Genomic DNA, 20,377 nt, shown 5'->3' with positions numbered 1-20,377 from the left:
CCAGTTATCATTGTTTTGGCACAAAATGCATTCAATGACTACATCTCTCAAATTTCATGAATTATCTTCTCACTCAGACACAACAACTGCCAAAAATCTTTGTACGGACAGGACATTTTGCATGTGCTTACATACTGTTTTCAAAACTGTTAAACTTATGGCCAAAACAATAACACAATGCAAAACCTGAAAAGACAGCAAAATCCAACAGCAATATTTTATTGAAACATATTTCCAATCTAAAAATGCAGTTTAACCAGCCACAGCTGATTCTCATTGTAGATGAACATCTACACAGATGTTACTCCTTCAATTTCATTACAAAAGGAGACAACTGCTGAATAGGTTTTTTTGTGATGTAAACATGGACCCAGCCAGAAATGAAGTAGATTAGCATTACTATTGTATGTGTATCAGTGGATGGTGTGTATACAAATTCTTATATTTTGGGATTACTTAGTGCAAAAAAATAAAAATACATAAACAAATATTAACGAATTCTGCATGATGTCTGATTCATTCCAGTAACATATATTGAAATTATAAACAGAGATGTGTCCTTGTTTTACACAAGAAAACACTGTGTAATGCTACATGTTGTTAGTGTTTTTTAGGTCATTGTTTTGTGGGTGACAAAGTGTGTTTGTCGGCTGTCAACCTTTGCTAGTGTTCTGGAAGAATGAGTTTATTTGAGACCTGAATAAAGTGTTTTGGTAGTTGTAGTGCATTTTGAATGTGAAATGAACTGCTTTGCCAAGCTGACGGTCAGTTAGGAGGATTGTGTGAAGAGTTTTGCAAAAGTGACCTAAGTATTGAGAAATGTGTCCTAGCGTCTGTAAAAAACTGTAAATGTAACCAGAAAATGATCAGAGATGCCAACAATGTCAATGTCCTTAATGCTAATATCCAGGCCATATTGGAAGACCAGATCCAGCATATGGCCTTTTACATGGGTCGGTGCACTCACCCATTGAGCCTCAAAGCTAGAGAAAGTAGAAAGTAAAATACTGTGGCTATGCCTCCACCTTTCCCTGAAAGTCTCGGTGTGCTGAAAAAAACATAGTCAGGGAGAAGGAGTTCAGAGAAGGAGAAAAGCTCCCAGGAGGAATCCAAATTTTAGTCAGGAATAAAACATCCAGGTGCAAGGTGAGAAAAAGATCATTTAGGATGAAGGTTTTATTCACCAGCAATCTTGTGTTTAACATTGCCACCGGGGTCTTAGTCACCTCATCCCCAACAGAGGTGCGTCTCAGCTTGCTTAGGTGCCTTTAGAATGGGATGGGTGAAAAAACATTGCAACAAAAGATAGCAAAAAAGACACACCCATACACTCAGATGCTATTACAGTGTTTCTCAAATGTTAAAACACAAAAGCCAATCCTGTAACCCAAATGACCAGTAGTCTAAACACATTTACGAAATGTAGCCACCATATTCCAGTACCATAAACACATGTCACATGAAGACACAATTCACAAAACACAACCCTCTGTACTCATAAATCTAAACACATTTTTCCTTGCTAAAACACATGTTGCAAAACAACTCTGCTCATATTCTCAAATGAAAGCCCATGTGATGCAAAATGCTTGCCACAGTCACCAATCTTTGAACACAGGGAACACACCTGGCGTCAGTCACTACACACAACGACTCAAAATTGAAGACACCTGTTGCTAATGATGTGACCCCACCTATAACAGCATAGTTTGGTGAAGATGCCAAACAATCACAATGGATGAAGGCATTCGAGCGTGCGGAAGGAGAAGAGCTGCAGGCCAAAGAGGAAGAGGGGTTGAGATCAGAGGAGGAAGAGGTGAAGGCCTAAGAAGAAGAGGAGTTCGGAGTAGAGGAGGAAGAGAAGGAGGCAAACAAGAGAGAGGAGAAGGTCCAGGTGGGAGAAGAAGACAACCTCGCACCATCATAACAGATGATATGCGAGCAACAGTAATTGATCATGTCATTGTCCATGGCATGACAATGGCTGAAGCGGGACGAAGAGTACATCCAAACCTGAGTAGGTTCACCGTGGCCACCATTATCAAGGCATTTAGACAACACAACAGGTATAGTACGCTATTGCTTTCTTTGTCACACTACAGTTTTGCAGGCCTGTGAAAGTGGTCTGTTACTTTACATGTAGTTTTACATATAAATCAGTCAATTGACAACACATGTTTCTTTCTTTAGAGCTGAAAGAATGCCACATAGAGGTGGGAGGGTTGCCATATTCACAGCGGCACAAGAAACCCTCATTGCAGATATGGTCCGTGAGAACAACTGCATTAGACTCCGAGGGATCAGAGACAAAGTCATTGCAGATAATGTAAACTTTGAGAACATTGATGCTGTCAGCGTGTCCACAATAGACCGAGTTCTCCGGCGCCAACAGATGAGGATGAAACAGGTCTACAGGGTTCCCTTTGAGCGCAACTCTGCGCGACACATAGAACAACGTTACGAGTATGTGCAAGTACGTATACATCCATGTCCACAGTACAGTTAGTGGACATACTGTGTTGCTTAGTGGCCTACATTACTTCTGGACAATACTGTGCTACCTGATTGACCGTTCTGAACACCTGTACGCTTTTCCATGTTCACAGAGGATAATACAGTTGGACGCGATGGCCAGACCCCATGAGTACCTCTTCCTGGATGAGGCTGGCTTCAACCTCCAGAAACGAAGGCGAAGAGGCCGTAACATCATTGGCCAAAGAGCCATCACTGAGGTTCCTGGCCACCGGGGGGGTAATATTACTCTTTGTGCAGCTATGGGTACGGAGGGGCTTGTCCACCGGCATGCTGTCCTTGGGTCTTACAACACCCAACGTCTCCTCACCTTCCTAGAGGAGCTAAAAGACATCCTCCTGGACCGTCAACAACACCATCCTAGGCTAGCACATCACATGTATGTGATCATTTGGGACAACGTCCGCTTCCACAAAACACACCAAATCAGAGAGTGGTTCACCACCAACAGTGACCACTTTTTAAACGTCTGTCTGCCACCCTACTCCCCTTTCCTGAACCCTGTAGAGGAGTTCTTCTCATCATGGAGATGGAAGGTGTATGACAGACAGCCATACACAAGAGAGAACCTCGTACGGGCAATGGAGCTGGCCTGTGCTGACATCCCAGTGGAGGCCTTCCAGGGATGGATTCGCCATTCCAGGGCGTTTTTCCCGCGGTGCCTAGCAAGGGACAATATAGCCTGTGATGTGGATGAGGTGATGTGGCCCAATGCAGCTCGGCGACATGATGCCGCACAGTGACTGTGTGTAATACTGTAAAAAGACCGTGTAGACAATAAAAAAGACTTCACACCCTGATCATGTTTCCGAGAGTACTGTTGTGTGCGATAGATTCTGTTTTTGCATTGAGTTGTGTTACAGTAGTGTACGTACATGCAGGGTGTTTTTATAGATTTATAGTCTTCATGTGAAACTCACAAATCTAAATGCCTAATCCTCTGCAGGGTTCTATGACGATCCGTTACTGTACAGTTTATAAAAATATGCATTGGCGGTTATGAACCAAAGAACCTTCTCACAAATTGAGCATTGTGTTTTCAATTGTTTTGGTGTAGTGTGTAATGCTGTGTATAGTGTTTACAGTTTTGACAGCTTCGAGCTGCTCTCTTGGTGTGGGAGTTTGAGTTTTGCAGTGGGAAGGTGTGGTTGTGTTTATGTAGCTTTAGAGAAGGGTGTTGTGTTTGGACATTGGGGGACCTGGTGGTAACGTTTGTGACATGTGTTTTAGCATTTGAGAAAAACTGTAAAACAGACAAACACACCTGCAATGAAAACAATAGGTTCAGGTTACAGTAGCTCTATAAGAGGTGTAGAGGCATATAGTGGTATCGAGTAATATTTTAGTTAGTTTTGGAAGTTTGTGTATTAGTATATTGCTAATGTAAACCACATATCATTTAAGTATAAGACACGTTATTATATGAACGTGTCTTTGTCTTTTATTGCTCCCCTTGACTAGGGATGGGTATCGTTTAGGTTTTATCTGATACCAGTACCAAACCGGTACTTTTGAAACGGTGCCGGTGCTTAAATGGTGCTCGAACCGGTGCTTAAAGAATGGAGAACACAAAATTGGTCCAAAAACCTCTCATGTTCAGCTGTTTTTTTGTAAAAAAGATAACAATGTTAGCCTTTTCTGCAGCTATAGGGGATTTATGGCATCACTCTTGGCTGGAAGCAGTGCTTAAACAATGGAAAAAACAAACTTTGTCCAAAAACCTCTCATGTTTAGCTGTTTTCCACTTTTTCTTTGGTCATTTTAGCCTTTTTGGCAAGGGTGAAGGGAGTACCTGCCATCAAACAAGAAGACAGCCGCATGTAACTACAACGGTGTTTGCTAGTTCACCTTACATGCATTGATTTAATAACGTGGTTAGCCTACTCAACGTAAATTACACACGAACAACATTAAGCTACTCACGCAGAGAAGAATGGCTGCTGCTGCCATCATCATTCGTCATCATTTCTGCTACACTGGCAGGGCTACGGACCAGGACTCTACTCTTCGGGTTTTTGGGGGACGTTGCTAACTCTGGGTCAGACAACAGGCAACCCACGCGCAGTCGATGTGCACGGTGTGAGGTCTCGCAGCAAGCTATCAAATACGGCGCATTTCTCGGCTTTTAACAAAATGCTATACGTCGCCAGGTGTTTCATCAGATTCAAGGAGTTACCTCGTTTGCACAGTATCACCTTAAAGCACTTGTTGCAGGCTGCTGAGTTTGCATCTTTTGCTGTGAAGTACAGCCAGACTTTGACCGCTTCACTTTGGGCATTTATAATCTGTAGCTCTGCTCTAAAAGAACGTACGTACCTGGACCCGCCTACTACGCTCACAAAGGTAAAATGATTGGCTGGAATCCAAAGTGTATGACATCTCAGGAAAAAAAAAAGCACAGAAATAAAGCACCGAAATGTGCGCTGCTTTTCGGTCTGGTTACTACCGTTTATGTCAGAACCGATACCGGTACCCATCCCTACCCTTGACTAGTTGTAGAGTCGATAAAGAAATGTAGAGGGACTTTGATGTCATTATTCTTATATTTGACATACTGTAGCTTCACTCCTCTTTGCTTTAGAATTATAGTAGTGCCTATATGGTCAAACTACATATGGATACATATGGAGTACTATATCACTGCATAATTCAACTTGCTGTTGTATTCTTGTTTGACTCTGATTCAAACAAAACATCAGTCCTCCTTTTTGTACCACTTTTCTTGGTGTACACACGAGGAGAATGGTACAAAAAGATTTCCATATTATTTATCTCTGGCTGAAGAAAATACAAGAAACTCATCAGTTTCTCTTCGCTATCTATTGCTAAGCTCAGTGAGTCACAGCTCTGTTGAGCAAATCATTCCTTTAACCTTAACTAGAAATGACTTAATGAATGTCTTCACAAATAAAATTTTAGCCACTAGAAAAGCAAATATTTCTAACCATCTCACAGACACATCATTACATACAGTTATGGATTTTTATCGAGACTCTTTCTCTCCAATTGATCTTCAATAGTCACCTTCTCCAAAACACCAGTATGCTTATTATACCCCATTCTTTCATGACTGCTGCAAAATTACTTAAAAAGTAGTTTTTAAAAAAGAATTTAAAAACAATCCTAAAAGGGGAATATCCACAAAATTACCTTTAATTGCAGATAGAATGTCTTATTTAAGTAATTTACTGTTATCTGCAAAGGGTCTTATAGTCCTCTTCTTCTCTTCACCTTTCCTTCATGTCATGGCCATCATCCAGTGTTTTGTCAGTCCAACCATTTGATGTTGAGCACATCTCAGTGTTCTTTCTCTGCCTCACTTTATCTCTGTAGTAAAAGTTACTTTATTACAATTGTCACATTTATTCAACATAATTTCACTTCAGTTTGCATAATTTTAGCCTGATTTCTTATCATCTTCTTATCATCTTGATTAGAAATACATTGCTCTTTGTACTTCACATACAGTTTTCAATTCTGATTACTTCATTGTAACTTAGAATTTGCTTTCTCTCCTTATATCAGTAAATATGTGAACTTCAGTATTTATCAATCACAATACACCCAAAAATTACTTCTTCTGATTGCCCATGCATAATAAAATCACTTTGTTTTTAAATTATTACCTCTTGATCATATTTTGATTAGATTCATGATTTGATTAAAGCAAAAATAACTATCAGCAAAAGCACATGCATAAATCTCTGTCACTGCACTCTTTGTCACATTACACCCACGAAAGCTGGATTTTAGGCCTTTTAATTCACTTCTGTCTGTCTTCTTGAAACCATAAATATTCCACAAAAACCTACTGGTTAGAGGATATGCTTCTCTTTATGGTATTTTAAGATTTTAGTACATGAGCAGAATTTTCACCTTTGTTAGCCACCAAGCTATAATTAAAGTCTCCAGATTTAGTCACAACCTAAAATATTTACAAAATAATATATAATATTGCAACATAATTACAAAAAGGAACAACAGTCCATCAAGCCTAAACATTTAGATTTACCTAGCTGGATTAGATGAGTTTTCAGAAAAGGAAGACGAGCTATTCTACTAGCTCACTTGTCAAATAATCCAATAAAAATAAGCCTATATATACGTTTAACAAGCTAGCCCCTTGCTTATAAAATAATTCCAACTTTGATTTTCGATCTAGCCAGTACGAAGTGTGTCATAATGTTTTGGTGCCCACACTAGGCGGGTGACAAGTATATCCTGCTTGTCCCAAATGCTCTGGTCCCAGCAGTACTCTGGAGACAGCAGCCTGCTTGGTTTATGAATCCAAAAGTACTTGTTTAGATGGCTCTCATCGTGCCACAGAGCTTCCACATCATTTATTTTATCCTCCATGATAGCCAGATAACAGGCATCTACCAAATGCTTTACATTTTGCCACGTTCCTCCAAAGATAGCAGCATGGTAGTAGAAATCGCCAGTTTCCATGAAGGCTTTAGATTTGGGGTTTCTGTCGTAGGTAAACCGGGCTTTTGGTAATTTATAATAGTGGGCATGGAGCAAAGCCACAGAATCACCCAGTGCCTCAGACCCAAATCTCCCCTTAAACTCCTGATCCACATCAAAACAGAAGACATAATGAAATCTGTGACGGATCTCTGACTCTATAGCTTCTGATATTGTCCTCATTCGCATCATAGAAATGTCTTGCCACCTGGTGTGCTTTCCCACCTGGATAACCTTTATGTTTCTGTGAGAAGCAAGTGTGATGTTTGGTACTTTGTCTGGTAAGTCTGTAAACACATAATACGTCACTGGTAATCCCAACATAAAATGTTGTTCTGCTGAGATGAGGAAAGTCTTGAGGTAGGCATCCAGGTACCTTAATAAGAGACAGAGAAAAACAAATGATTTTTTTATTTGTAAATTATTGCAAAACAATACAAAACCCATCCTGTTTGTATATTTCTTCACTATCTTTGATGCACCAAAAGTAATTATTTCAATCTGAGCCAAGGTTCAATCGTCCACACCCAACAAACAGCAAGGCAAGCTGGTGTTTATTGGTTATGGGTCATAAAGGCCAACTACTCCAGATACTAATTACCAATTACATTTTTAAAAGCTAAAAAAAAAAAAAAAAAAATAGCAACAAAGAAGGCAACATGCAAGAAAGCAAGAAAAGACCTAGACATGACTATAATGCTAATAATAATAATAATAATAATAATAATAATAATAATAATAATAATAATAATAACCGTAGATGTATGTGCGCAAATTTATTCAGGTTTAGATGTCTGGATTTCAAAACAGTTTGGTCAAATTTGGTCAAATTTCTTTGTATTTGTGCATGAATTGGAGCACATATTTGTGACTCCTCAAAAGTTACACAGAAATCCATGTACACATTTGTAAACATTTGTTTGTGCTTGTGGATCTTATCGTATGCATTTGCAACCCTTTTGCAGGGGTATAAGGCATATTTCCCCCCATAAACTAAAACTAGAGTTACCACCTCATGATTACTTATGTGGGCTAGTGAATTTACAGTTTAAATTCGCCATGTTGAACTGATTCAGCCATGTAGGTATGCCTACATTTCTTAATCATTCTATTAAATTCTATTAACTAGAAGGCACCACTGTATAATAGCCAAGAAATACAGTTTTTATGGAGGAACCGACCGTCCCACAGCAAACACAGTAAGGGCCACTGATGACTTTTCTCCTATGTGCTTTTGATCAAAAAGATTTGGATCAAACATTCCCTCCCAGATGATAGAAGCATTCCAAGATGTTGATGTCTGAACTGCTGGTCTGGCCCTGGATTAAAAGAACAAAACAAATTAAAACACAATCTATATATTCTTGTTTAAATTAATTCAGGAACATGTCCCTATGTATGTGCTAATGAATATGAGGAACTAAAAACAACTTGAATTTACAGTTCACCAGAGATGTTAATTCATTTGTAACAGTATTGTACACAGCAAAATCTCCAGTGTTAAATTAACACTAGAGAGTGTCTATATGGGTCCACTCCTCTGAGTGTTAAATACAACACTGTTGAGTGTTAAATTAACACTTTTGACAGTGTTATATGTTTAAAAGTAACCTAGTCAGTTTTGAAGATTAACAAAGACTAACACTGAGCAGTGCTGATTTTCTAAAACTTGAAAATAACTCAAAATGTTAGAAAATCAGCACTGCTCAGTGTTAGTCTTTGTTAATCTTCAAAACTGACTAGGTTACTTTTAAACATATAACACTGTCAAAAGTGTTAATTTAACACTCAACAGTGTTAATTTAACACTGGAGATTTTGCTGTGTACAGCTGTTATCAGTGTTTTGACTGTTTTTAATCATGAAACTCTCTAAAGACTGTTCTTCCAGTGTTTCTTTTTGCTTTTTTTCCTTTATTGAGAGTAAAAAAAATCTTACTTATGAACACTCCCAAGCAGGTTATTTTATTCTATAGTTAGTTTGTGTTTTATTGTGTAAATGCTTCTTTAATCATGTCGCTCTGGTTTTTCTTTTTTCTTTTTTTTTTAAACACACTTTCAAATTTGGTTACTGTCTGCTTGTCACAAGTGCTATTGTAACATTAACCTCCAAAAATATTTTATTTTAACTGTACTTTGATGCAGAAGTTTCCTAAATTGTGTGCACAAGCTGCATGTGTTTATTCTACTAAAAACAACATCTTAAAAATCAAATACAAGTATGGGACATTACAATTACCAGACAATGGTGTCCAAATTTTGAATATCTCTTACCCAAAGTTAAGTGTGTCATCCAAATTAATGTGGTGGCTTGGTTCTCGTTCAGGATATAATTTTATCATCAGGATAGTGTTCCTTAAATATCTGATACCGGAAAAATAAGCACCACAAGACATAACAACAAAATTAATTGTTTGAAAAGGTTGCTACATCATATAGATATTACATATCAATATGCTTTTGAAAATAGTGCCTTAATACATACCTTGTATATAAGGAAGTAGAACCGAGGATGACCAACAGCAGACAGCAGAGGATTCCATCATTTTTACTTAGAGAAATTAATAAAAAATAATAATATTAAAAATAATACTAAATAAATCAAATAAAGTTTGGGCCTCACTTCATTGTTTTTCCTTTGACAGGTATACCAATATTTAGCATCAATTAACAGATAAATGTCTTTACATAGGTAATTCATGAAGATTGCTAAAGCCTGAGTCGTGCAGGCTTACAATGCTGTTGGTGAACATTTTGGGAACCATCATTCAATGGGGAAAAATGTGTATTCCCCTATTGCTTGCAATGCTAAAAGCCACTATAGTGAAACTAGTCAAAAAGCTGTATATGGTACTGCACTGAAAACCTTGCAATTGGTTAGGTCACTAGTGGGCTAGTAGGTAGTAATAACATCTGGCTCCAAAACACTGACATGGTGGCAGCCAAAATGTTGTCCAGAAAGTCCAAAATCAATTGGGGACATTATGGTTATTTTTATGTTTTTTATACCTACAGATAAAACAACAAGGTAAGGAAAACAATAAGTTAGAAAGATTTCTGGAAATGCTCTCTCCTTCACTTGATACAAGTTTGTATAAAATAGAATCAGGCAAAGTGAAATCAATCCTCTTCTGATTACAATGGAAGAGTCTCGTTTGTTGTCAACTCACAATTCAAAATCCAGTTTCTGTAATAATAATGCCCCCCCCCCCCCCACACACACACAGACACACACACACACACACACAGACACACACTCCAACCAACAGCACCACCATCTTGGCCCACGCTCCTACCTCATTGTTAGGGAAAACAGCCCTGTCATTTTCTTCTTAAGCAGCGTTCTGATGGAGGAGAAAGGGATGGCTGGTTGACAGAATTAGACCTTATTGAAAAGAAAAAAAAAATAGTGAGCCCAACCTTGGGATAAATAAAGTAATAAAGTATCTTATTTCATGTAAGATATTTTCATTATCTTACATTCATTTCCTGGATAACCTGCCATATCCATAAATTATAAACTGCTCAAAACTGTTTTAGACCAACAAAGTCTATTGCTCATGTTGGATTGTAGTGTTATTTTATGCCATGTTATACCCCGAATTAAAGAGTGTGAATTATTATGTAGTTTTAGTTTGCATTATTCTCCTGAATTAGAAGAAGCTGATAACTATTGCATTAGTTAAACTGATTTGCATTACATTAAACTGCTGACTTGTTGTGAATGAATGACATTGTTTTATGATGCATTATACTGCTGAGTTATAAGAAATACTGTTCGCAGAAGGTTATTGTCTTATTTGTCTGATTAGAAGAGAACAGAGTGTGCTGGAGTTTTCTGCCCCATCTCAGTAGGAGCAGATAAACGGGGAGCCAAGGTCGTAGCTTAGGCGCTGTGTGAGAGAAAGCATGTGAATGTTTAGGCTTTTTATGATAAGGTGGAGGCACCAGAGGCTATAAAAGTTTGAGCAATGCTCCACCATTTTGAGATCTGAGGCTGTCTGCATACAGTGTCCATCTCCCACGCGTGTGTTCATTAAAATCATCGTTTGACTCAACCCGGCCGGACCAGTGTTGTTATTGTGGTTTTTCTCTTGTGTCCATCCCCAATTTGAACTCGTAACAGCTTGGGGGCTCGTCCTGTGGTATTGGGGTGGAATTTAAAGGTTTGGACGGTCTGAGGTTGTCGAACGGACAGGCACAAGCCAGTGGTCTGACGTGAGTGGGCATAAGCCGGCTTATCTAAAGGTAAGGCACTACCTGTTGAATTATTTCCAAAGTGTGCCAAATTGGATATGACTAAATTAAAGTCTACTCACTGAAATTACTGGTAGAGGGTCTGTTTTGATTTTGATGAGAATCAATATTGCTTAAGAATATTTAATGAACTTGAAATTAGGTCAGAAACTGTTCTGGAGGAAACAGTGTTGTTTTAGAAATTGGGTCAGAAACTGTTCTGGAGGTAACAGATACTGCTCAGGTAGTTTGGTAGGGAAATTAGGTCAGAAACTGTTCTGGAGGAAACAGAGACTGGTTAATAGTTTTACAAATTAGGTCAGAAACTGTTCTGGAGGTAACAGATACTGTTTAATTGGCATGGTAAAATTTGTCAAAAATCGGTTAGGTGAAAATTATTATAGGACGGCACTGGAAGATGCTAGGAAGCACATAGCCCGGAGGTTATGCTCCCTCCTGGTCGTGGACGCGCGGTCTTGACCTGTCGGCGAACAGGGTTAGTTCAGTTTGGCTTAACTGTGGGGTACAGGGCATCCCGGAATCAAGCTAGGAGTTACCGAGTCTCCTCACCGTTTTAAACGGTGTCATGTGCTTGTTTGGACAAAGTTAAATTGAGTTAGGGATTTCTCATTGGCTCCAAAGTTCCAGAAAGAGACACTTTTTGGGAAGTGCTAATGGATTTAAAGGACGTAGTTCAGCTTGCCATGTCTCATACTTTTAGTGACGAGACCATTCAGTACATGGCCTGTAAAATATTAGATCACAGACAACTCTTTCAGGAAGTGTTTCCTAATGTTTGATTCAGGTCAAAGCATCATTACATCAAGCATTACCCGCACTTAATAAAGTGATTTGGTCCCTTAGTTCATCTTTGGACAATGAGATTTGAGGGAAAGCACAAGGTTTTCAAAAAAATAATTCATGACACTCACAACTACAAAAATGTACTAAAAACTTTGGCAGAGAGACATCAAAGCATGATGGCATTTTATTTGTCCTCATCAACGTTTTTCAAACCACCTGTGCAAACATCCAAAATGGAGTCTTTGTACATTTCATCATTACCTGTAGATACACAATCATTTATTTCAGGTATTGCTGACAGTGACACAATAAATGCAACAAAAGAATAGAATAGAATAGAATTCAACTTTATTGTCATTGCACATGCACAGGTACAGGGCAACGAAATGCAGTTTGCATCCATCCAGAAGTGCTTTAGTGATATAGATATATTACAATATATATTAGCAATAATATAGATATGTGAGTATATTACAGAAATGGGTCTATTATGGTATGTTATAATGTACACGGTATGAAGTATGTTGTGAATATTCTATAACTATAAGTATGTACAGGCTGTAGTGAGTACAAGCTATGTACAGGATATGAACAGGATATAAATATGAAAAACTATACAGAATATGAAATAAATAACTTTACAGAATCTGAGATATACAGCTATACAGAAATGGGAACTATGCAAGTTGTAAACAGTTGTAGGATTAAAGGTTATCGAATGTACAGAATGATTATTTACACAGAGCTATACAGTAGTGCAGTTAAGATAAGTGAGGGTGTAGATAGTTTCTACAGAGGTGCTAGTGCTAGTGGTTGTGAGTGGTGGTTCAGTCCATGTTATTATTGTGTGTTTGAGGGTACAGTTGTCCATTGTGTGTGTGTGTGTAGGTGGTTGTGGGTGTGTGTATGTTCAGTCCATGAGTTTAACGTGGGTCAGATGTCAGGAGGCAGAGTTCAGGAGTCTGACAGCTGTGGGGAAGAAGCTGTTCCGGTACCTGGTGGTCTTAGTCTGGAGGCTCCTGTGGCGCCTCCCAGAGGGCAGGAGGGTGAAGAGTCCATGTGATGGGTGACTGGGGTCTTTGATGATTTTCCCAGCCCTTTTCAGACACCGCTTCCTGTAGATGTCTTTTATGGCAGGAAGTGGTGCTCCGGCGATGCGCTGGGCAGTTTTCACGACCCTCTGCAACGCCTTCCGGTCCGAGGCAGAGCAGTTCCCGTACCAGACTGTTATACAGTTGGTCAGGATGCTCTCGATGGTGCAGCGATAGAAGTTCACCAGGATGTCTGAGGACAGGTGGTTCTTCCTCAGAGTCCTCAAGAAGAAGAGGCGCTGGTGAGCCTTCTTGACCAGCTTGGAGCATTTGGAGCACTGATGACACAATCCTTTAGACTGATAGCACTGATACCATAGATTCACCAGAGCGTATTAGTAGATGGCCAGAGGTTTTTATTGTTCCGCCATTTTCTTATGAAGTGGAACATGTATTAAGAGAGGGTAATGCAGCATTTGATAAAGATGGGAAAGTAATTACACTGACATGAGATCAAAAACACAACATACTTGAGACAATGGGGGAAGAAATCTACAAACTAAAAGCATACCCTAGTACAACACAAATTGGCAAGGCTGCAGAAGCTTTAGTTAGAAAACATCCCTGTCTGAAAGAGAGGAATTCTGACACTGGGTGGGAAGGGTGGAAGAATAGCCTGAGATATAAAATGGGAAACCAAAGAAAGAAGTTGGCTAAAGCTGGCATCATGGATGTTGCTGTGAATGCTGGAAAGCGCAGCAGAACAAACCCAGATGGAGCTTCACCAAGGGCCAATATTAAAAGACCTAGGAGAGGTGAGGTCAATTCTTCCTTCTTATCCTTCTGGAGAAACAAGGGAGTCTCTGGAAACCAGAAGACTTGAGATGGTAGAAGAGTTCAAGAAGACCTCAGCAGAAAGAGACATCCCTCTCATTCATCAGCATATGATGCGCACTTTTGCACTCCGGCGTGAAGAGATTGTCACAACTTCTCCTCCTGTATCAGAGCTCAAGGACAGATGGCCAGCACTCTTTCATGAGACACAGGTAGTACAACTAACGTATATAACATTTGCTGCTCATATAGTATGCTGTGTTTTGCTTAGAATATTTTTGGAATTCTCCTCAGCTCTACTTTGAATTTCATTGGATCACGAATCAGAATCTGCCACGTGTTTTATGCTGCGCTGGATGATTATGCTCCTCAGCTGATTGGACTTTACAACAAGAGGAAAACTGGGCGGGTCGGTGAAAGGATGGAGCAGCTTTTCTTGGCATATGGAAAACAGGTATTTAAATAGTAATTATTATTCTGCTTGCTTGGCAGTTGCCATTGTTGTGTTTATATATACATATACATTTATTTATTAGGACACAAACGACATCTATGCCAGCCAGAACAGCAGCTCTGGCTGGCCTACCAATGTACCTCAAGGAGGATTCTTCAGAGATTTTCAGAACATGCAAGGCACTTGGGTATTACAAAAATTTGCACATTGGAATTTAAAAAAGGTTGAAAGGAGTTTATAAGTCATCTGGACTTGGGTTGAAAGTTGAAGACGTGAAGTTGAATGACTTATAAACTTCTTTCATCCTTGATTTGACTGGATGAATTAAAAATGAACCTTCGCTGTCAATTTCAAACATATTATGATATATAGAATTTGAAAAACTGAAGAAAGGTGCCTGACCATACTTTTAACAGAGATATTACAGATGAATAATTGTGCACTCTTTATTATAGGATGAAATTGAGTTCTATGAAGCCACAATTGCTCTGGTTGCTGATGTCAATGAAGAGGAGGTGCCTGGAGGAGTTCCTTTCTCACCACGCCAAGTGTTCATAGTACTTGAAGATCAGGTTGTTAGGACTCATCACTCATGGACTGATGCACTGGTGTGTTTGTTTGGGCTAATCTGTGCTCTGCATCTGAGCTATCCTGAGAAGTGTACTGGCTTTTTTGAGTTCATTCAAGTAGTGTTGCTGAAGCTAGACGATGAGAGAAAGCAACTAAAACCAAAATTGCATACACCTATGTTGCAGGTCTACATTACTAAATTTGTGTTTTGTACATTTAATCGATTTTCAAAATGCTACAAAAAACATTCAAAATTCCCTAAAAGCACACGTTTTAAAATTCCTAATTATTTGTTTGTTTGATAATGGCTTTAGCAGTTTATGACTGAAAGTATTGTTGTATTCATTCTGTATTTTCTCTGCAGTTAAAGTTAATAAAAACTGAATGGAAAGAATAATAGCTTGGTTTTGTGTTAATAGTACTTGAACCATTTGGTGCAATCGGTTTCCCCAATTGGATTAAGTTGTTTAAATACAACTATTTAAGTTAATTTAACTTAATTTGAATATGAGCATTTAACACTTTAAATAAGTTTGAATAAATACAGCATCTTAGTACAACAAATTTAATGGTTCAAGTTAAAACATACTAAATACAATGAGTAAATAAACATAATGCATTTGAGTTACATTATCATATTTGCTTTGGGTTCTCGGGACTCTAATAAAGTACTTAAATAACCCAAAACTGTTTAAGTTATAAAACTTGAATCAATTGGTGCAATCGGTTTCCCCAAATCATTTGAGTTAACTTGTCAGGTTTTACAGTGTACTATTCTTATGAAACTGCATACATAAACTGAACTAGTCAAACAAGCGAATTATGACACATTTACAAACAGCTGTCACACTCAGCACATGTTACGTTCAGGTTTATATGATGGTATAGTTTGTGATCATGCTGTTGTAGTCTGGATAAATGCTGCCCTCCTCCTGATTGATTCTCCTTTGGCTTCCGCCTCTTGTCTGAATACAGAGATTACACTGTATTATTTTGCTAGTGGGCTTACATTACTCCCTGACACTCCATCTTCAGGTCTGCGGGTTTTCACTTTAATTAATTCATACAACATCTAATCTTGATTTAAAGCACTTTTATAAATGTATGTTCTTGATCCAACACAGCTGATTTAAATGGCTAAATTGCCACCTCAACATGCCCTGAAGTTCTCCAGAGACCTGGGCCCTATTTCAGGAAGCCGGTTTAGAAAACTCAGAGTGAAAAACGATACTCAGGGTTGAGTAACCCCGAACTGTCCAACTCGGAATATTCGGTTTCAGAAAGGCTGATAACAATTAGTTCAGTCAACGCGGAGTTGCTTTAACCCCAAGTTAAGCGCGCGCACGAGGATACATAAAGCCCTGATTAGTGGAGCACAGATTAAGCGAGTCACCATGGAGACGGAGGGAAAGAAGGCGCGGTCAATGTATCTTACAGCGCTTGAGGCCGAAATTCTGATGGCAGCATATGCCGATAACATGCAAATTCCGCGGAAAAAAAGTAACACAGCCTCAGCTGCAAAACAAAGGGAACATGCATGGCAAAACAAAGCCAACAGAGTCAATGCGTGAGTGTTAATTTAAACATTGATCTAGGGATTTCCACCCATTTAACACGTTATTTTATTATATTTTATTTTATTTTTTATTTCATACATTTTATTTTGTGATGTGATGTGAGCGCAGGTGCAACCCAACAGGCCCCAAATGTTCCTGGCAGCAAGTAAAAATGAAATATAAAAATATAGTCCAAACAGGTAAGGTGTAATTGTATTATGAGCCATAGTGCTTGGTCTGTTTGTCCAATGTAAATCAATTGCAGTGAGAGGCTACATTAATTTCCCCTCTGTAAGCACTTATTGAAATTATCTGAGCACATTACAAGTACATATTTGCTTACTCTGTATGTTCAAATGTGACCCATTATAGCCAACAGAAAAAAAGCGGAGGCCCGAAAAACAGGTGGGGGTCCTCCACCACCACCACTCACAGAGGCTGAGCAGTTGGCTTCCACATTTGTGATAATGTTGGCAGCATCACATATGATCTTCACAGTGCAGAGAAAACAAATTGGCATCCATTACTATAATGAAATAATTTGTTAGTTTGAAATGCTACAGGGAACTATGTACCTGTACATTAATGCTGTGGAAAGACTTCCTGTTCACATAGTCTCCTTCATTTACTGAAGGAGCAATGATTGGAATGTGAGTGCCATCTATACAGCCAATCACGCCTGTGAACCGTGAGAATAAATGTAAAATTTAAGTAGTAGTTCAAATATCACCACATCATGAATTAAGTTTCGTTCATCCTGATACCTGCAATTTTGTGGCATCCCTCTTTGATAAATCTTGTGGGTCTATGACCGGGGAACACCACAAACGAGTACAGGAGACGTTTCAGTGCAACTGTAACATTCCTGACTGCCTGACAGACGGTAGCCTTGGAAACGTGCTCAGCGTCACCAATATTATACAGAAAGCTCCCGTTTGCAAAAAACCGAAGTGCAATACAAATAATATGTACAGAACTGAGAGAATGTCCGCGATGTGTCACATGAGCAATAATAGGCCTGAGGATGTTATTCAAATGAATTATAGATTGTGCTGAAAAACGGTAACGTTCACACAGGAAATCATCAGGAAATGATAAAATGTCCAAACGTGCTCTAATCACTCTCTCCCGGCGGAGAGCTCTGCGGAGAATTTGGGCTTCAACATCTACTGGCTCTTCAAGGAAGGAGCACGCCATGTCTGACACTTCCTACAGTCAGGTTTCTGACAAAGAGGCGGAGAACGTCAGGGTTAGTTGAAGTAAACCTGCTAGGGGGCAGGTTAGCGTCACGGAGTGTGTCGTCATAGTAACTCGCTTTGTGAAACCGAAAACCCAGAGTTTTCGTTAACTCAGGGTATACTTACTCAGAGTTTGCACTAAACTGGCTTCCTGAAATAGGGCCCTGGTAATGAACTAGTTGTTTGACTCAGATGTGTTGATAGGGTGATATCTAAAACTTGCAGGAAAAGGGCCCTTGAGGCCTGGAGTTCCCTACCCCTGGTCTTGACCAACTTTAATACATCTGGGGAATAAAGGGGAATTCTCTCAGATAATAGCTTCTACTTGAGGGAATCCATTTATTTTTTTTATCTTAGTGGAGATTCATTGACATGAGGATTGCAAGAATTATTTGGGATATGAGCAGACATTAACTGTGTTGAATCTTATTACAACAATTAAATTGAACAATTAAACAATTAAAAGAACTGAATACACAAATTGATCTTTTTTTGTGTTTGTTTTTAAAAGCACCATTTAGAAGTACAGCTGTTCAACACTTGTGGGGTTCTTAACCTTATTTTTATATACTAGGTTTGTTCTGGTTTTACTACTTTTCTCTCATCACACTCAAATTGTTGCTACTTTTAGTCTGTATCATACATCTAACATCTTCAGTTTTTCCAAATATTATGGCTTTATCAAACATTTGCTCTGATGCCAGCAGGCATATTGATAAATAAAACACGACAAAGAAAGACTGTCAGGCGTTGTGTGGAGGCGAGGAAGGAGGAACCCAAACGCAGGACTCGCAGGTAGGTGAAGGTTTATTATAAGGAGTGGGTGAACAGAGGGTGAACGGACACGGACTGGCTGGACAACTGAATGGCTGACTGAACTGAGGGAACACACGGGAAGGACCACATAACATCAATGACACGACAGTCACTTGGTGTTCGCTCGCTCTGTGGTAGAGTATCACTTCCTGTTCCTGCTCAAACACAGTGGTGTTTCTGAGTAGCTTATTTGCTTAACAATTTAATTAACAACTTTTAAATACATTCTTCTTTCATAGTATAATCTTCACGTGCTTCATCCGAAGCACACTTTCTGTGTACTCACTACCCAATTTATAGCCAAAGTATTCACTCACTGTCTCTGTACTGTCTCGCTAGCTTAGCTTAGCTCGTAGCCGACTCATTAGCACCATGGCTACTTCACCTCTCCCTCCTGCACTTTCTTGCTCATTGTGTCAGATGTTTAGTTACTCCTCGGCCTCCTTTAGCAGTAATGATATCTGTAACAAATGTAGCATATTTGCAGCGCTGGAGGCCAGGATTACTGAATTGGAGACTCGGCTTCGCACCCTTCATTCACCCGTAGCTAGCCAGGCCCCTGTAGCTGGTGCAGCCGAAGATAGCGTAGGCCCCGCTAGCTGTTCCCCGGCAGATCCCAAGCAGCTGGGGAAAGAGGGCGGCTGGGTCACGGTGAGGAGGAAGCATAGTCCTAAACAGAAGCCCCAGGTACACCACCAACCCGTTCATGTGTCTAACCGTTTTTCCCCACTTGGCGACACACTCGCCGGGGGTCAAACTCTGGTAATTGGCGATTCTGTTCTCAGACATGTGAAGCTAGAGACACCGGCAACCATAGTCAATTGTCTTCCAGGGGCCAGAGCAGGCGACATTGAAGGAAATTTAAAACTGCTGGCTAAGGGTAAACGTAAATTCAGTAAAATCATAATTCACGTCGGCAGTAATGACACCCGGTTACGCCAATCGGAGGTCACTAAAATCAATATTGAATCGGTGTGCAACTTTGCCAAAACAATGTCGGACTCTGTAGTTTTCTCTGGTCCCCTCCCCAATCAGACCAGGAGTGACATGTTTAGCTGCATGTTCTCCTTAAATTGCTGGCTGTCTGAGTGGTGTCCCAGAAACGATGTGGGCTTCATAGATAATTGGCAAACCTTCTGGAGGAAACCTGGTCTTGTTAGGAGAGACGGCATCCATCCCACTTTGGATGGAGCAGCTCTCATTTCTAGAAATATGGACAAATTTATTAAACCCCCCAAAATATGACTATCCAGAGTTGGGACCAGGAAGCAGAGTTGCAGTCTTACACGCTTCTCTGCAGCTTCTCTCCTCCTGCTACCCCCCCAAAAACCCATCTCCATAGAGACTGTGTCAGCTTCCAAAAAGACAAAAAACAAACTAAAAACCAGCAACAAACAACTTAAACATAAACAATTACAAAGAAAGAACAATACAGTATCCACATCTGAACCAAAGAGTAAAACAGTGAAATGTGGATTATTAAATATTAGGTCTCTCTCCTCCAAGTCTCTGTTAGTACATGACTTAATAATTGATCAACAAATTGATTTACTCTGCCTTACAGAAACTTGGTTGCAGCAGGATGATTATGTTAGTTTAAATGAATCAACACCCCCGAGTCATTCTAACTACCAGAAATCTCGAAGCACAGGCCGAGGGGGCGGTGTCGCAGCAATTTTTCACACCAGCCTATTAATTAATGAAAGACCAAGACAGACTTTTAATTCATTTGAAAGCCTGATGCTTAACATTGTCCACCCCAGCTGTGAAACTCAGAAACCAGTCTTACTTGTTATCATCTATCGTCCACCTGGGCCTTACACAGAGTTTCTGTCTGATTT

General features: G+C 39.5%; 2 protein-coding genes and 1 long non-coding RNA gene across 3 annotated transcripts; 2 read left to right on the top strand and 1 right to left on the bottom strand.

Annotated features, from left to right (window-relative positions):
• The first annotated feature begins 789 nt into the window (after positions 1–789).
• Positions 790–2,600, top strand: LOC120742346. Its single transcript, XM_040045621.1, has 2 exons — positions 790–2,066; positions 2,191–2,600. The coding sequence occupies exons 1-2, from the start codon at positions 1,735–1,737 to the stop codon at positions 2,504–2,506; spliced, it is 648 nt and encodes a 215-aa protein (XP_039901555.1). The 5' UTR covers positions 790–1,734; the 3' UTR covers positions 2,507–2,600.
• A 3,066-nt stretch (positions 2,601–5,666) lies between these two features.
• LOC120742326 (N-acetyllactosaminide alpha-1,3-galactosyltransferase-like) lies at positions 5,667–10,514 on the bottom strand. The gene is made up of 5 exons (XM_040045599.1): positions 10,294–10,514; positions 9,483–9,548; positions 9,272–9,361; positions 8,181–8,318; positions 5,667–7,375 (listed from the first exon to the last, which is right to left on the bottom strand). The coding sequence occupies exons 1-5, from the start codon at positions 10,320–10,322 to the stop codon at positions 6,691–6,693; spliced, it is 1,008 nt and encodes a 335-aa protein (XP_039901533.1). The 5' UTR covers positions 10,323–10,514; the 3' UTR covers positions 5,667–6,690.
• A 3,068-nt stretch (positions 10,515–13,582) lies between these two features.
• LOC120742297 lies at positions 13,583–14,706 on the top strand. Its single transcript, XR_005697839.1, has 3 exons — positions 13,583–14,114; positions 14,197–14,356; positions 14,439–14,706. It is a non-coding gene; the product is annotated as an uncharacterized LOC120742297 (long non-coding RNA).
• The last annotated feature ends 5,671 nt before the right edge of the window (positions 14,707–20,377 follow it).

This window comes from Simochromis diagramma, unplaced genomic scaffold, assembly GCF_900408965.1.
Source record: "Simochromis diagramma unplaced genomic scaffold, fSimDia1.1 OVJJ01000079.1, whole genome shotgun sequence".
Lineage (NCBI taxonomy): Eukaryota > Metazoa > Chordata > Actinopteri > Cichliformes > Cichlidae > Simochromis > Simochromis diagramma.
The sequence above is the reverse complement of the archived record's forward strand: the minus strand, read 5'-3'. Positions and strand labels throughout refer to the sequence as shown.

Bases quoted from the DNA above. Each gene is read 5' to 3' on its own strand.
- LOC120742346 (XM_040045621.1), top strand. From the start codon at position 1,735: ATGGATGAAGGCATTCGAGCGTGCGGAAGGAGAAGAGCTGCAGGCCAA. The intron at 2,067-2,190 runs GTATAGTACGCT...TTCTTTCTTTAG, and splicing joins GCATTTAGACAACACAACAG to AGCTGAAAGAATGCCACATA.
- LOC120742326 (XM_040045599.1), bottom strand. From the start codon at position 10,322: ATGACAGGGCTGTTTTCCCTAACAATGAG. The intron at 9,362-9,482 runs GTATGTATTAAG...TTCCGGTATCAG, and splicing joins TCTACTTCCTTATATACAAG to ATATTTAAGGAACACTATCC. The intron at 8,319-9,271 runs GTAAGAGATATT...CTTTTAATCCAG, and splicing joins GATGACACACTTAACTTTGG to GGCCAGACCAGCAGTTCAGA.